General features: G+C 44.1%; 1 protein-coding gene across 2 annotated transcripts in view; it reads left to right on the top strand.

Moving 5' to 3' along the window:
• The first annotated feature begins 1,506 nt into the window (after nt 1-1,506).
• Nucleotides 1,507-17,215, top strand: part of RAVER2 (ribonucleoprotein, PTB binding 2) — a 99,522-nt gene continuing 83,813 nt past the window's right edge. For both annotated transcript variants that reach the window (XM_036347933.1, XM_036347934.1), the window contains exon 1: nt 1,507-1,807. In XM_036347933.1, the coding sequence (XP_036203826.1) occupies nt 1,574-1,807 (234 nt within the window). In that variant the 5' untranslated portion in view covers nt 1,507-1,573. The remainder of the gene's footprint in view (nt 1,808-17,215) is intronic.

The following is a 17,215-nucleotide window of genomic DNA, read 5'->3' on the forward strand; positions in this document are numbered from 1 at the left end:
CTCTTTCACTTTCCATGATGCTTTGAAGGTTCATCTGCCTAGTAGCAATACCTTATTTTTTATGGCTGAATAATATTCCATTGTATGTATATGCAACAATTTATCTGTTCATTGGTCAATTGACATTTGGGTTGTTTCCACTCTTTGGCTATTGGGAATGGTGTTGCTGTGTACATAGGTGTACTGCAGAATCATTTTAATGATACAAGTATCTACTGGCAGAGAATAAACTCAGGGATATCAGCAGTCATTTTTTGGGGGGTTACAGACAAATCTTTTTATATTATTAAGAGCTTTGGGCTTTAGAATTAAACAGACCTGACTCAATTTCTTCACATGTAAAATGAAAAAAATAGAATTAAATAAAACTGGATTATTGTGAAGAGGAGATGTAATATATCTAAAGTACTTAGAGATACGTGGGGGCACAGTGTGAGTACTGAATATATAGCATTTTTCAAATACTTTATTTATTCTTGCTACATTTATTTAAAAGTTTTCCTAACAGAACAATAATGGTGTGAAGCAAGTTTTTTGTTTGTTTGTTTTGCACGTGTATTTATTTGCTTGCTACACACTTAAGGTGCATGTTCCTCTTTGCTGATAGTTGGGCTGGCGCCAGTGGAAGGCTGTCCCATTGTTTGCCCCATAACACCGTATAGCTCTACAAGGCAACTCTCCCTCGCGAGTTTCAACTAAAATGATACTCCACTCGCATATTCCCCAGCCCTCTGGCAAAGCTCTTCTCCCATTTCAGCCTTTGTTTCAGCATTGCTTCCTAAGGTGCATATGCAACCATCCAGGCTGTACCTCCCAGGAGCTGTACCACAGGGGCGGGGGGACGGGTGCGGGCACTGGCTTTCTCGTGCACAGCTAGGAAAATGCTTTGCGACGAGGTGTTTCCACAATATAGAACTTCCTCCGGAACCCCTCCTTGAACTCCCTAGGAAATCTCAAATGTTATTTTTCATTGTGAACTAAACGAAGACTTTTTCTCCAACTCTGCGCAGCAGCGGGTTCCGGTCCGGAGGCCGCAGGGCGCCTCCCCGGGTTGGGGGAGAACTCGCTCTGCAGCCCCGGGCAGTCCCGGCGCGGGAGCTCCGCGGGGAGCCCGGGGCCAGCGCGGTCCCGTGGGGAGGCCGCGCGGGGCCAGCGCCCGGAATCCCCGTTCCCCGGGAGCTGCCGGCGCGGGGGCGCAGCCCGGACCCCCAACCTGGCAGTTCACGGAGCCCTGCAGGGAAGGGGGGCTCGCAGCCCGCCGGAGCCCGCACAGGTGGCCCGGGGGCGGGTGGGCGGCGAGAGGGGCGGGCGCGCCGGTGCGGGGGCCGGGGCCGGGGCCGGGGCCGGGGCCCGAGGGGGCGGTTCCGCGAGGTGCTCCTCGGCTCCTCCTCGCGCTCAGGTTTCCCTCCCCGCCCGCCGGCTGCCGGCCGCGGCCCCGCCTCCCCGCCCCCTCCCCGCCGCGGCCCACTCCGCGGCCTCTGCCCGCCTCGCCCCGCGCGGGCCTCCTCCCGCTTTCTCTCTGCGCTTCGCCTCCAGCCTCCCGAGGAGCCCGCCGCCGCGGGGCGCCGGGAAGATGGCGACGGCGGGAGGCGGCGGTGGCGCGGGGGGCGCGGGCCTGGGCGGCGCGGCGGGGTCGGGGCCGTGCGGGCCGGGCCCCGCCGCCGAGACGTGCGAGGACGCCCGCGGCCCCGCGCCCCCCGCGCTGCACCCGGAGGAGGTGGCCGCGCGGCTGCAGCGGATGCGCCGGGAGCTGAGTAACCGCAGGAAAATCCTGGTGAAAAACCTGCCCCAGGACAGCAACTGCCAGGTACGGGGACGGACTGGGAGGCGACGTGCCCCGGGGGCCGCGGGACAGGGGTCCAGGCTGGTGCCCGGCGCCTGGGAGAGGTCAGGGGAGGAGGGGGTCGGTGTAGAGTTACGAGAACGTCCGTCGAGTTTGCACCCCCTCCCCCGGGTTTCTGAGCCTGAGGTCACCCTGCGAGGGTGGCAGATTTGGAAACTGAGGCTCCGAGAGGCGATTCGGCTTTGTCCAAGGTCACGGGAATCGGGGGCGTCTGCCTGCAAGTCAGGTTGGCTTTCTCCCTTCCCCTGTGGCCCCTTGGGTGTGTCTGGGGGGAAGGGGGAGGGGGACAAGTGGTTGAAGGAGAGTGGAGGGAAGCTGTGGAGCTCAGTTAGGGGGTGCCAAGGCTCCCGGAGCACCTTGAGAGGGGCGGAGGACCCGCCTGGGGTCCTCGGGACTTGGGTGTGCCATGGGAGGAGGGCGCGCGAGAGAGCGGGGAGGGAGCTTTCTTGTTGCAGAAGCACTTGACCAAGTTTGCATTAGACCAACTATGTCCCTTCAGTTGAAGGCCAAGGAATGGAGAGGTTATCACTCCGTCTTGGGGACCTTGCGCATCAGTCTTCTGCATGCCAAGTACTGGAGGATTTATCCCTCAGTGACTCGGAGGAAGTCTAAAGACAGGCTACTTTCTGTCTTTGATCCAGATTAACTGTTGCTTTAAGGTTCGAAGCTCTGCGTTTATTTAACTACCCCCATTCTTGCTGGCCAAGGTTATACTCATTGTAGGAAAGCAAGAAAATACAGAGAAGTGAAAAGTGGGGAAATTGAAATCACTCATATTTCTGATACTTACGTATACCTATGTATTTTTTTTTTTTTTAACCAGGGAGAGAGAGAGAGAGATAGAGAGATAGAGAGATAGATAGATATCATATCTTTGATTCTTTAGGGTTTCTTAGTTGTCTATTTCACGTATTACTTGAATTTATATATTTTGTGTGGATGGGGAGAGTGGGCTGTCCTGGTAGTTGCATATTTTGTGTAGTTCCACCTGTACCTGGACGCGTGGAATTGCAAGTGAGCTGGCTGTTGATAATTGCAGGGCAGTTCTTTCACGATCCATGAAATAATAAGATTAGTGCCTCATCACTATGTGATTAGACTTTCCACAGCCACTCATAATAAATGTGAGTATATAACCTTATAACCCATATGCATGAGGGGTCATTTTGTTTCAACAAGCAAGGTAAAAAAAAAAAAAAAGTCTGCCAGCCTTGTATCTCATCCCTTTCAAATATTCTCTCATTGTCCACTTACTATCAGACAGGTAATGTTTTGTGAAGCGACCGTAAGGGCACCTGCAATGGACTGGCTTCATAGAGGCACCCTCCCCTCCTCATGCAAATAGAGAAGAGCAAGGGCGCTCAGAACGAGGGAGGCATGGATGAGGCAGATGGCATTTTTCAAAAAGCAAATCGAAGAACTAGCAGCTGTGTGCGTAGATAAACTAGGAGAGATGGCGAAGTATCTTGATTTCCTTTGTAGAATGTCATCTCTTTTTATCACATGTCCTTGCATTCTGAAAATATTTAGACCCCAAATTTTAGACAGTCCTATCTAATCTTGCTTTGTTGTTGGTATCTTTCTCATTTCTCTTTGCAAGAGACATGAAAAAATAGATCAAAGGGTCTAATAAAAGGAACAGTTTTAATTACCTGGTGTCTGTGATGGAGAGAAGTTTTATAAGAATTACACTGATTTGTATTTTTGAGATATTCCTTCTCTGTTATGAACTTACGTTTAGCCAAAATCTTAGGATTTTCTCTAAGGTAGCAAAGCATAAACTATGGAATAAAATTGGTATAAGATCTCTGTGTCTAGATGAGTCTTTTACTGCCAATCTTTTATTGATTCCAGAGAGAGGAAGGGACAAGGAAAGAGAGACAGAAACATCAATGATGAGAGAGAATCATTGATTGGCTGCCTCCTGCACGCCTCACACTGGGGATGGAGCCCGCAAATGGGGCATGTGCCCTTAACCGGAATGGAACCCGGGACCCTTCAGTCCACAGGCTGATGCTGTATCCACTGAGCCAAACCAACTATGGCAGAATCTTACATTTTTATGTTAAGTTGAATTCTTATGCCATGTTTTTTGTTGTTGTTTTTGAGAGCTGAAGTTTCATCTAAAAGAAAAAAAAAAGTTGTTAGGTCATAGAGCAGTGGTTCTCAACCTTGGCTGCACATTAGAATTGCCTGGGAATCTTTTTAAAATCCTGATTTCTGGGCCTCATCCTCCGGAATTCTTTTTCTTTGTTACTAATGTTGTGGCCCCACCCCATAACAAAGAAACAGAATTTCTGGAGGATGAGGCCCAGAAATCAGGATTTTAAAAAGATTCCCAGGTGACTCTAATGTGCAGCCAAGGTTGAGAACCACTGTCTTAGAGGCTGATCTGGACTTGTCCTAGCATATTTTTCTGTAATTATTTTAATATTTTTGATATGTAGTTTTAAAATCTAAACAGAGCAGTGTTTGATTACAAACAATATTTTTGAGAAGTGTTTATTTTTCCATCATCTTTTGTACTTGCACCTTTCCTAGTTTTCTGATCAAAATCATATTACAGCTATCAGTGATCTGTGTTACATAAATAAGTAAAATAGACCAAAATATTCTTGTTTCTACTAGTAAAAGCAAAGAAAATAGTCTTTTCTTTAGATTCTTTAGATTGAGAATTGCTATTTTTTATTGGTCCAATAAAATTAATATTTATTTCATCTACTTTTTCTTAAGTTGTAATATTTTCATGAATATATTCTGCAAGGATTTTGGTATTTTATCTTTTACCTTAACAATTCTAATGTTTCTTCTTTCTGACATGATAGGATAGAAATCTAAGATTGTAGGCATTTTGTGACTTGGCTCTTGCCTATATTTTTAGTCTCATATTTTTAGTGGCTGCATTTTATTGTCAGCTTACTAATGAAGGTTTAACTATAATTTTATTTGGTGCCTTTTAGCCAGTATCACCTGGCTAAACTATATATTTACCTCTTATGAGCTGACTAATAATAATTTTTTAAAAAGCTATTACTTTTTGTTTAGTTATTAAGTAATCAGATATTTTAAATAATCAATTTCATGTTCTTCTCTAGAAGAATCTATGTTTATTCACTTATTTTTCTAGAATATCACGAAGGATCAAAGCCATTCCTAACTCTAGTTCTCATACTGAGTAGTAAAGCTACAGAAAAGCTATAATGGTAACTGATTAGTATAGGATAATTTAACTTTTTGAAAATATGGGTATTGCCTTTATTAAATGTAGTTTTTATAAACCTTACTCAAATTTTGTTTAATTTTTTTAAAAATATATTTTATTGATTTTTTTACAGAAAGGAAGGGAGAGAGATAGAGAGTCGGAAACATCAATGAGAGAGAAACATCGATCAGCTGCCTCCTGCACATCTCCCACTGGGGATGTGCCCGCAACCAAGGTACATGCCCTTGACCGGAATCAAACCTGGGACCCTTGAGTCCGCAGGCCGACGCCCTATTCACTGAGCCAAACCGGTTTTGGCAAATTTTGTTTAATTTTTGGTATGACAGATTTACAGTAGCATCTCACAACTTTACACTTCCTGTGATTGAAAGGCACACTGAAAGTAGTATTTTTAAGTGAGAGCTTTTAAAGATACATATATCAGAAACCTTACAGAAATACTAGCTCTAAAAAAAGAAAATGAACACCTTTATCTAATAAGTTCTTAAAAGCTGTCTCATTGATTAGGTGCAGTCAATTAGGTGCTATCTGGTCAGCTTCCTCTGCTCTCTGGAATCCTCCTCTGTGTTCTCCTAGTCTCAACTTTGGTTCATGTCCTTTTCATCTCTTAAACTGACTATTACAGATGTTCTGTTTGTCAGCGACCCTCATTATGGTCTGTCTCTTGCGTTTTGGCCCATCCTGCTTACAGCTGCCAGAGAGCTTCTCCAAGCACACATCTGATGTCACACTCCTGCTTTAAAACACAAACAAAAAATCCTTTGACTTCACATTCTTGGCACCGCTTCTCAAACTTTTTCTCAAATTGTTTCATCAATTTGTCTCTTTTGCTTAAAGCGTAAGGAATAGTGAACCTGGATTAGCTTTCTGCAAGAATCAAATTGCTTTAAGATTCATATTCTGTCGGAAAAACAACACATAATTTTATGTTCTAGTAAAATGGGACTTAATAAAAAAAAACAAAAAAAAAATCAGTGACTTAAACTTTTTAACTCCCCTCCAAATTTTTCCCCCATAAATTTGAGACTTCTGGAAGATGCACCATATTTATCCTATGGTTGTTTATATTCCTATATTACCATGAAGTACTCAGAACTCATTTTGAAAGGCATGACATGATAGGATAGAAATGTAAGATTGCAGGCATTTTGTGACTTGGCTCTTGCCTATATTTTTAGTCTCATTTCTTATTAGTCCTGCATTGGATTCTACTGTAGTTTTATCAAGATGCCTAGACCCCCAAGTCCTTCAGACCACTGTGATTTGGATATTGTTGGTATTGTCTTTGAATGCTAATGTTTTGGAATGTAATTATAGTGATTAGCTTATTGTGAATAATGTTTATAATTATTATAATTACAATGAATAGCAATGTTGTGAATACCGATTCTTACTCAGAACAGCCATTGTATATGTGTTTGAGTTGTCTTTTGCAACTCTGAATTTAGAATTTGGGTTTTATTGCATTTCTCTAAATTGTTTATTTTTTATGGTCAGCCTTCAAAAAATAGCATTGTTACTGGAGAAAACAGTGGTATTATGTCCTATATCGCTTGAGTTGACTCATTTTTTTTCTTACATGCTGCATGTGTGTACATGTGTTTTGCCTTTATTGTGTTTATTTTAAAATCTAAAAGGGATTTTATTGTGCAATTAGAAAAAAATGTGAAGTGCTTTGGGCTAACAGCCAAGATCAGTAATAGAAGAAGCATTCTATTGTCTCACTTGTGTATTATTAATTTTCATTTCAAAGTACTCGATTATGGTAATTAATTAAGAAGCTTGGTGATCAGTTCCAACACAATCTGAAAGCATAGTCTTATCAACCAAGCACCTTTTAGAATAACAAACCACCAAATGTAGGAAACTGGTTGTCTTTTTAAAAGCTATTTACTCCCATTTTTCTTTTCTATGGGTAAAAAAACCAACAGAATTTTCTCACATGCTTTATGTTCTTTAAGGGGGGGAGGATGGGGAAGGGATTTAAAAATATGCCTTGCTTGGCCAGTGTTGCTCAGTGGTTGAGCATCAACCCATGAACCAAGAGGCCCCCGGTTCGATCTCCGGTCAGAGCATATGCCCGAGTTGCAGGCCAGTCAATGTCTCTCTTATTAATGTTTCTATCTTTCTCTCCCTCTCCCTCTCTAAAGTCAATTAAAAATTTTTAATATATACTTATTTGTTTTGTCTAACATTGTGTTCAGTTATTATTGCCTCTCTTTAAAGGAGGGCTATTACCACTTTTTCTGACAATACTTGGATGTTTTCACACTTTGAAATTATTCTTTCATTGAGAATGCTATTTTGCTTACTTCCAAAAATTACTTTTCTTAGTGTAGTTTATACTACTGAAAAGTTATGGATTATATTTTCTTTTCTAATGTAGTTAATCAGAGCTGAATATGGGCTCTACTTCTTTTCCGTGTATTTTGTTATCCTCTTTCTGATGTGACAGGGACACTGAAAACTGCTAGCTGTACTTGCAGCTTTCTGGGACACCGCGGGCTCTGTAAGCTTTCAGTCTTGGCAGAAGTGCCTGCAGTGTTCCAGCCGGGCTTGTTCTGGGCTCTGAAAACATTCCAGAAGAGGAGCACTTTGTGGTTAGCATCTCCATGCTAGGTGTTAACGAGCAGTCCGAAGACGTCTCAGGTGATTTATAGACCATTTCCTAATGCTTACTAATTATTTTTAGACTTGCTACACGTTTTCCCATGTAAAGAACAGGTAGGTGGCATTTAGATGTGCCTGCTAGCATTTTAACATCTACTTAAGCTATGATGCTTCTGAAGTGTGTAAGATTACATAGTGCAATGACATCTAGTCGGCTTTACACCCGAGTGGACACTCTCCCAGCTTCAAGTCATTGATGGGCACACCTGCGTCTTATGGCAGAGGCTCAAGAAGGAGCTGTATTTAAGGGAATTGCTTTTTTAATAAGCAAGATTCAGAAGACCAGGAGAGCATTCAATGAGTTCAATTCTGATGGAAGGCTGCCCTGCAAAAGGGGTCCCTCTCACTCACCCCCTGCGTCTTGTCTCTCCATTCTGATCTTGCCTACCTTATAGCTGGTGGCCCTTGTGGGCTTCCAGGCTTATTTCTTTTCTGTGGGCAAAAGCTTTGTTGCTTAGCAGTACTTAGCCCAGCTGAAGCAGGTAAATGAAGAAATGTAAATAAAGAAAACAAAAGTATCTAAGTTTGAGGATTGTAAAATTGCTTACCAGGGACCCTGGCTCTGTTTGTATTTCGTTTGCCTTAAAGAGGCAGTTGCCTTACTCTGAGGGGCCAGGGTCCCTGAGAGAAGCACTAAATGAGAAGTGGGAAGATTAGACCATCTTGAACACTTGTCTGGACTATACACTGAGTGGCCAGATTATTGTGACCACCTGACGTTTGTAGGCAAATTAGCTATAATTTCGCGCTGAAGTTGCTAGAGGGCCAGACCATTATAAATAGGGAAGCAGGTTATTTACCATGACAGTAGAGGTGATTTTTTCCTGAAGATATGGGTAAACAACACGATTTAACAGCCTTTGGACGTGGGATACACACACACATACACACATACATACATACATACACACTGAGTGGCCAGATTATTATGACCACCCCATCAGTACTTCGTTGGGCCACCTTTTGCCTTAAATACTGTGGTGATTCTTCTTGGCATTGACTCCACGAGATTTTGAAAGGTGATGCGAGGAATCTGATACCATGCCTGATGAATAGCACTGTCCAATTCTATGAGATTTGATGGTTGTGGAACCAGCTGCCTGATGGCTCTTTTAACTTTGTCCCACAAATGCTCAATTGGATTGAGATCTGGTGATTGTGGGGGCCACCTAAGCAAGGTAAAGTCTCCCTCATGTTCTTGAAACCACTCCTGCACAATACGAGCACCATGGCATGGCGCATTGCCTTGTTGGAAGAAGCCATCTCCATTGGGATACGCCATCAACATGATAGGATGAACCTGATCAGCAATGATACTTAGGTATGTTGTGCTATTCAGACGTTGTTCCACACGAATTAAAAGGCCCAAATCATAACACTGCCCCCACCAGCTTGAAGGGTTGTACTCATGCATGTGGGGTGCATGCTTTCATGCTGTTTCCGCCAAATTCTCACTCTGCCATCTGCATGATGCAACTGGAAACGTGATTCATCAGACCACATGACTTTTTTCCAATGCTCGACTGTCCAATCCTTGTGTTCCCGAGTGAATTGGAGACGTTTTATCTTGGTAACTGCAGACAGAAAAGGTGTTCGAACAGGCCTTCGACTTCCATATCCCATACGATGCAGTGTATGGCTAATTTGCCTACAAACGCCAGGTGGTCATAATAATCTGGCCACTCTGTATATATATATATCCCACGTTCAAAGGCTGTTAAATCGTGTTGTTTACCCATATCTTCAGGAAAAAATCACTGCTACTATCGTGATAAACAACCTGCTTCCCTATTTATAATGGTCTGGCCCTCCAGCAACTTCAGGGGGAAATTATAGCTAATTTGCCTAAAAACGTCAGGTGGTCATAATAGTCTGGCCACTCAGTGTATATTCTGCCTCATGATTATCTGAAGTGAATCCTCCTTGGTGGCTGTGCTGAATGTCTTCCATTTGCTCCTCCAGATCTGTCTCTACCCTTCTCACCTGTTCTGTGTCCTGGGAGGCTAACTTGTACTGGGGATTGCACTAACAAGGCTTTTCTCATCCCGGGGTTTCTGGTTGCATTTGGCCAGAGCCACTGGTGGGAGATCAGAGGGCAGAGGAGAGAGAGAGAGAGAGAGAGAGGAGAGTATTTATTCACCCAGCTCTCTCTCTACCAGGTGACTGTGACTTGGCTATTTCCACTTTCCAAGGGCACTCACGGTTTCTTTCCAGTGGTGCTTTCTGTGCAGCTAAGCTCCCTGGCTTCTTGTAATCATTCCCCTTGCCCCCTAGGCCTAGGGGTTTGTAGGGGACCGTTGCTAGTAATAGGATTTCTTTAAGCCTTTGTAAATAGTCTCTTTAAAAAATTATCTTCAATTACTTGGTTTTACTTAGTCTGTATCTGGCTGAGACTGAGACTGTTGCCTATCCAGTCTCTGTTCTTCCTCGTGTTTTGCCTAACAGCACCCAGATTTTCCTTTGAGGACACACCCCTCCGTCCTTAGCAACTGAATGATTTGTGTGGGTTTGATTTCTCTCCCCATCTGTAGGGGTGACTTAAAGGAACAAACAAGATTTTTTTTCCTTCTGCCATTGGAATTGGTAAAAAGATGGGCAGTAGCTGGGAACTGAGCCAGGGAATAACATGGTAGTCCCTTGGCCATGCTGGTAGTTTCAGCCTGGTATCACAGAGAAGCCAGGGCTTTGGCTGTTAGGGTAAGTGGTTCTTTTCTTCCCACTGGGAATTAGTGCAGAGACACATTGCCCTGGTTGCAGCTGACAGTCTGAGGACAGAGTAGAACTCCAACGGAGGACTGACCTGGGGGTTGGGGGAGGAAAAGTAGGGAAGCTGAGGGGGAGCCTTGATCAAACTATATCTGAATCTTGCCCTACCTCCAGATTTCTTAATTAGGCAAGACACTAAATTCCCTTTATTGGTTCATTTATTTCAAGTTGGGTCTTATTTCTACCAACCAGTAGTATCCCAAATAATATATAGTTTTAATTTAAAAATAAATAACTGTTGGAAGTGATTAGAAGACATTTCATCTAATTCTTTTGCTTAATATATGAATCCAGTTTACAGAGTCCTTAACGTGAATTCTAGCACATTTTAACACCTTTAGTTTCAAATAAATTACTGTTTTGTAAGGTATCCTACTCCATCTTCAGACATCTATCTTATAAATTTCTTATTTATATTGAATATGTAAAACTTATTTCCCTGAGATTTTGATTTCTTGATTCACTTTCTCCCCTCCAGTAATATAGAGGATGTATGGTAGTTTCTTTTTTGACTTACAACTTCAGTTCCTTCAAACCACTGGTTTTTAGGACTTGAGTCTAAGTTTCCTCACCAACCTATTAATAGGGGTGGGCAAAAGTAGGTTTATAGTTGTGAGTACATGAAATGCAGAGTTCATTTTTTATTAACTACTGTATTTTTTTTTTCATACGAACAACTGTAAATCTACTTTTCCTCCACCCTGAATTTTTCTCTGAACACACATCACTTACTATCACTTTGTTAGTGTATCTCTCAAGACGTGGCGCCCAAATTGATCACAGTTGTCTAGTTGAGATCTCCCAGTAGCCCCTCAGTGGAACAAACCTCTTTTCCTCTGGATAGCTATAATAAGAATAACAACCTTTGTTTATTGGGTGCCTACTGTTGCCAGGCACTGTATGTTGTATTTTGTGTATATTATATTTAATCTTCATTTCAAGGCTGTGAGGTCAGAATTTTTTTATTTCCATTTTATTGATAGAGACACAGAAATGCAAAATTAATGCCAAGCTACTTGTCCAAGGTCATTCAGCTGGTCAGTGGTAGAGCAGAGAAGACATGATGTCTGTTTGATTTCAGAGCTCATGTTCTTACCCTGCAGTGCAATTCCCCTCCATGCACAGTGTTGTTTCCATGGACAGTGATCATACAATGTCACCCGTATTCAGTCTAGAACCTGACACATTGTTCCAAGGGAAATTTAAAACCAAAGAGGATGCTCACCTTTTTGTCCTAAAAAGCTGTACTTCGTTAATCTTGCCTGACACATGGCAAGCTCTCAGGATTGGTTGGTAAAATGAACGAATTTTGCACTGGAAGACTTTGCTCTTTCTTGGCAGTGAAGTTACTCCATTCACTTATAATTATTCAGTCAAATGTTTATGGCTTGTAAATGGAAAGCTATAAACCCTCCCTCCAAAAAAAAAAAAATGCTAATATTCATAGGCATACAAAATTTCACATGTAATTCCAAGGGATTATGGACCTCTTGTAACTCCCCCCGGATCTCACTGGGATTGTAGATCAGGTTGAGAAGCGCATTCCAGGCCATTGTGGTCTTTGTTGTGTGTTTGGCACTTCCCTGTGTACTGACCGTGTGAGCAGATGCAGAGCTGCTGCTTGGGAAGAGCTTTATCAAAAACTGCTGTGGGCAGTTTTAGGCCTCTGTGGGATGGTCCTCCACCTAGGCGAGAGTATAAATCAGGCTCCTTAATTTTCTTTCTTAAAAGGTCACCTTTGATGTAAAAGTTCCTTGTTCCCTGGTCACCAGTCCACGCGGCTGACATTAGGTACTATGCCGGGAACAAGACAGATGCCCGAAAAGTTTTTCCTAAGGGCTTTACAAGGAACCATGCTTACTGTTTCCTCCTTAACGTTTATTAGAAGTCAAAGATTGATACAAAGAATGTTTCTTGTTACAACATGTCAAGACTATTATTCATTGTGTTGTTCAGTGTTCTTCACAATAAGTACCTGTTGCTAAGAAAAATAAGTTTCTCTCGCTTGCTAGATTTGTGAGTCCCTAATTCACTGAGGCCCTAAACTTGTTTCCTAGGCATTTGGTGCTTAATTTTGTGCTTATTTACTATCATTATCTTTAGATTTGTGAATTTATTTCCCTCTTCCCTTTGCTTGTACATTTTCTTTGTGTTTGAAGCTTTCTGTTAAATGTTTGTTACCACCCGAATGCCAAAATAGCATTTAGAATTTATTGAATTTGTTTTAACCTGTATTTGCCAGCATAGTTGTTGGCTCTCTTCCTGCCGCCCCCTCCTACCCAGCTCCACTCCACCTCGCCCCAGCTACTCAGTGTTTCTATCTTTCCTCTCCCATTACAGCAGTGGTTCTCAACCTTGGCTGCACATTAGAATCACCTGGAAACCATTTTAAAATCCTAATTTCTGGGCCTCATCCTCCGGAAATTCTGTTTCTTTGTTATGGGGTGGGGCCACAACGTTAGTAACAAAGAAACAGAATTTCAGAGGATGAGGCCCAGAAATCAGGATTTTAAAAAGATTCCCAGGTGATTCTAATGTGCAGCCAAGGTTGAGAACCACTGCATTACAGTGATTATCTGCTCTTAGTTCCCAGCTTGCCTTTACTTCCTGGACTTTGGATCTTTTATTACCTGCAAATTTCACTGTTTGTTTCTGATTCCATATTAGCCTCCAATTCTCTAACTCTATCCCTTGTGGGTATTTTGCCACCTGATGTAGAGTTGAAGTAATGGCAGTAAACAAGAAGAACATGTGAATCTGGGAAGTTTTACATTTTTAAATAATCTAATAAGCTTACAGAAAAGTTCTTAAGTACAGCCATGCACCACTTAACGATGAGGACCCATTCTGAGAAATGGGTCATTAGGTGACTTGGTCATTGTGGAGCATCATGGAGTGCACTTACACAAACCTGGGTGGCGTAGCCTACTGCTCCGAGGCTAAAAACCTGTATAGCATGTTTCTGTACAAAACAACACAAGATTACATTAAGCACAATAGAAAATGATACAACTAAGAACATGATAGACAAGATGTATGAGGCTCCTGCAGGTGTAACACGGCATACACTTTTACTGAAAACTTTTTTATAGGTAGAAAGAGTAGTCTCTAAAATAATGACAAAAAGCATAGTGTGGCAATCTATCTATCAATCTATCTATCTATCTATCTATCTATCTATCTATCTATCTATCTATCTATCTATATATATGCCTAAGCAACCATCACAACCGTTACAACTGAAAGACCGGAATGACTGCTCGACCAGTTGCTATGACGTGCACTGACCACCAGGGGCAGACGCTCAATCCAGGAGCTGCCCCCTGATGGTCAGTGTGCTCCCACAGCCCCTCCCTCCAGCAGGCCTCTCCTCCCAATCGGCCCCAATTTGGGGGGTGGCAGCCGCCAATACCCCACAGCCCCTCCCCCCGGCAGGCCTACCTCCTGCAATCTCTCCCCCTGATGGCCCCAATGCAGCGGGGCCAGCCGACCAACCTCCTGCAGCCCCTTCCCCCTGCAGGCTGCCTGCCCCCCCCACCCATAGGCCCCGATCACCAGCCAGGCCGAGGGACCCACCTGTGCACGAATTCATGCATCGGGCCTCTAGTAAATACATAAACCAGTAACAGTCATTTATTATCATCAAGTACTATGTACCGTACACAGTTATATGTTACATGACTGGTGTTGCAGTGCATTTGTTTGCACCAGCCTCACCTCCAACACAGGAGTAATGAATAGTACTGTGATGTTAGGGTAGGTACAGCATCATTAGATGATAGGAATGTTTTAGCTCCATTATAATCTTACTAGAGGCCCAGTGCACAGAATTCATGCATGGGTAGGGTCCCTAGGTCTGGCCGGCGATCAGAGCTAATCCGGGCCTTCTGGCTGCTGGCCAGGGCCTCCCTTTGTTCAGTGCTGCCCCCTGGTGGTCAGTGCACTAGAACTCCCAGTCTCCCGGTCAAACTCCTGTGGGGACACTGCATATTAGCCTTTTATATATATACTAGAGGCCCAGTGCATGATTAAATCGTGTGCGTGTAGGGTCCCCTAGGCCTAGCCTGCCATCAGGGCCATGTCCACCGCCCCCGACACCTCGCATGCTCCGCGGACGCTACCACCCCTTGCCCTCCACTGGATGCCAGGTTCTCACCTTCCCTGGGCCTGGCATTCACCCACTTGGAGGATGCCTGTAGGCAGCAGTCCCATTGTGGAGCCGCTCTCGGTGCCCTCCCCTTTGGCCATGACCCACGGGCCACGCCATCAGGTATCGGGATGCTGAGATGTCCTTCTGCTCCACCGGCCTCTGCTCCATCTGGGCTCGGGTAGTAACCACCGCCACCACCACAGTCGCCATGCAAGAGTAAAGCCGGCAGGCCGGTGGCACATGTGAGTGCACACTCCCTTACACTCCCCCTTGCATCTCTCAAAGGTTAGCCCCACCCTATCGAATCCAGCCAGTCCGGGAGCCCTGCTGCCCCACCTCCAGCCAATCCACTCGCCCACCGGCCTCACCCCTGCAACTGCCTTCCCAACCACCCTGGAGGCTCTTAGTCTTTTGAGCTGAACCTTGCAACCAGGTGAAGGCAGGGAGGGCCACCTGACACACCAGGAAACTGAAGTCCGAGGCTGAGTGTGAGCGCAGCTCCGCTCTGTTCCCTCCCATGGAGCCTGTCCTATCCCTCTGCGCCAAGTGCTCAGGTCCCGCCCCTCCCTGATGTCAAGGGCCTATTCTGCCTCCCCGCCGCCTCCCACCGCTTGCAGCCCACCACTGCCCGCGGCACCCTGGCTCCACTCCTGCCTCCTGTCTCCGCTGCCTTGGCTCCGTTCCTGTCTCCGCTGCCTCTACTTTGCTCCCTTCTGCAACTTGGCTTCCTTCTACGTTGTCTTCAGTCTTCGCTCCCAGCCAGTGTATGCAAATTAACTGCCATCTTGGTTGGGTTAATTTGCATATAGTCGCTCTGATTGGCTGGTGGGCGTAGCAAAGGTAGGGTCAGTTAGCATCTTTGTCTTTTACTAGTGTAGACTAAAGGCCCTGTGCACGAAATTGGTGCACAGGAGTGGGGTCCCTCAGCCTGGCCTGCACCCTCGCCAATTCAGGACCACTTGGGGGATGTCCGACTGCCAGTTTAGGCCTGATCCCGCAACTGCTCTCCCCTGCCGGCCTGATCACCCTAACTGCTCTCCCCTGCCAGCCTGATCCCCCTAACTGCTCTCCCCTGCCAGCCTGATCCCCCTAACTGCTCTCCCCTGCCAGTCTGCTCCTAACTGCCTGTCTTGGCCCCACTACCGTGGCTTTGTCTGGAAGGACTTCCAGAGGGTTGTCCGGAAGACGTCAGGTCTAATTAGCATATTACCCTTTTATTAGTATAGATAGATGGGACCACCATTGTGTATGCAGTCCATCATTGACTGAAACGTAGTTATGTGGTGCAGAACTGTGTAGAACTGTTATCGCTGCTTGAGCTGACTAATATAGTGCCTAGTTTCTTTCAGACGAAAATACTATTAAGACGTCAAAATCTACATACTCATTGCCATTGAGATGTCACTGCTTTCAGGTTCTTTTAGTAGATAGTACTAGAAAATACATAAATATATATACACACACCTTTCTTTCTTTATCTCATCTATCTATATCTATCATCTATCTAAGTATCTAAGTAATGAGTTCACATTGATACAGCAAGTTACAATCTAACACTATAGAGTGCTTTCTCATTGTCTCCCATTCCATATTTGTTATTTTTTTTTCTGACAGAGAGTGACCTGGTTTTGTTATCTTTAGTATATCTACTTACTTGAAAATTCCTCTTGATGTAATAAATCTCCCATCACCACTGCAGATGGCTGCCCACCTCATGCAACATAGGCTTCATCCTCCTGAACTGAGCTGCTCCCCTGGCCAGAGGCCCTCACATTACCTGTGTTCTGACCCTCTGTGCTGCGTTTGTCTTCTGTGCGGATGTCCTTGTCACTTTGCTTGAGTTCTGAAAGCTGACATATTAAATAAGATATTTTGTGTAAAGTGTGTGTAAGTGTGCAGTAAATTACATCTATTAGTGCTAATTGTGGTATGCAGAATTTAAAAAATGCCCCCAAGATTTCTAATCCATAAATTATGAGTGTGACTAGGTCTTATGTGTGTAATTGTTATATTACATGATAAAAAGAGATTTTTTTGCAGATGTAATTAAGGTTACTTACTAATCAGTTGACTAACAAAAGGTAGATTCTGCAGGTGGGCCCATTCTGATCTTACTCACCATTTAAAAGCAGTGAGTTAACAATAGAAGAAGAAATAAAATGGTTTGAATCGCAAGAAAGCTTTGATGCACTGTTGCTGGGTTTGAAGATAAAGTGGGCTACATACAGAGACTTTAGGGCAGTCTCTGTGAGCTAAGAGAGTGGTCCCCAGCTGACAGGCAGCAAGAAAACAGGGATTTCAGTCCCACAACCAGAAGGCATTCTGCATAATACCTTAAAGAGAGAAAATGTAGTTTTCCTTCAAGCCTCTAGAAAAAGGGTGCAGCCGGCCTAACACCTTGATTTTTGGCTTTGAGAGACCCTAAGAAGAGGACCCTTTTGAGCCTGCCTGGACTTTTGACCTACAGAGCTGAGTAATAATAACTAGGTGTTGTTTTAAGCACCTATTTAAGTTTAATTCGTGGTAATTTGTTGCACAGGAATAGAAAACTAATAACGTAGTA

This window comes from Myotis myotis, unplaced genomic scaffold (assembly GCF_014108235.1).
Source record: "Myotis myotis isolate mMyoMyo1 unplaced genomic scaffold, mMyoMyo1.p scaffold_m19_p_2, whole genome shotgun sequence".
Lineage (NCBI taxonomy): Eukaryota > Metazoa > Chordata > Mammalia > Chiroptera > Vespertilionidae > Myotis > Myotis myotis.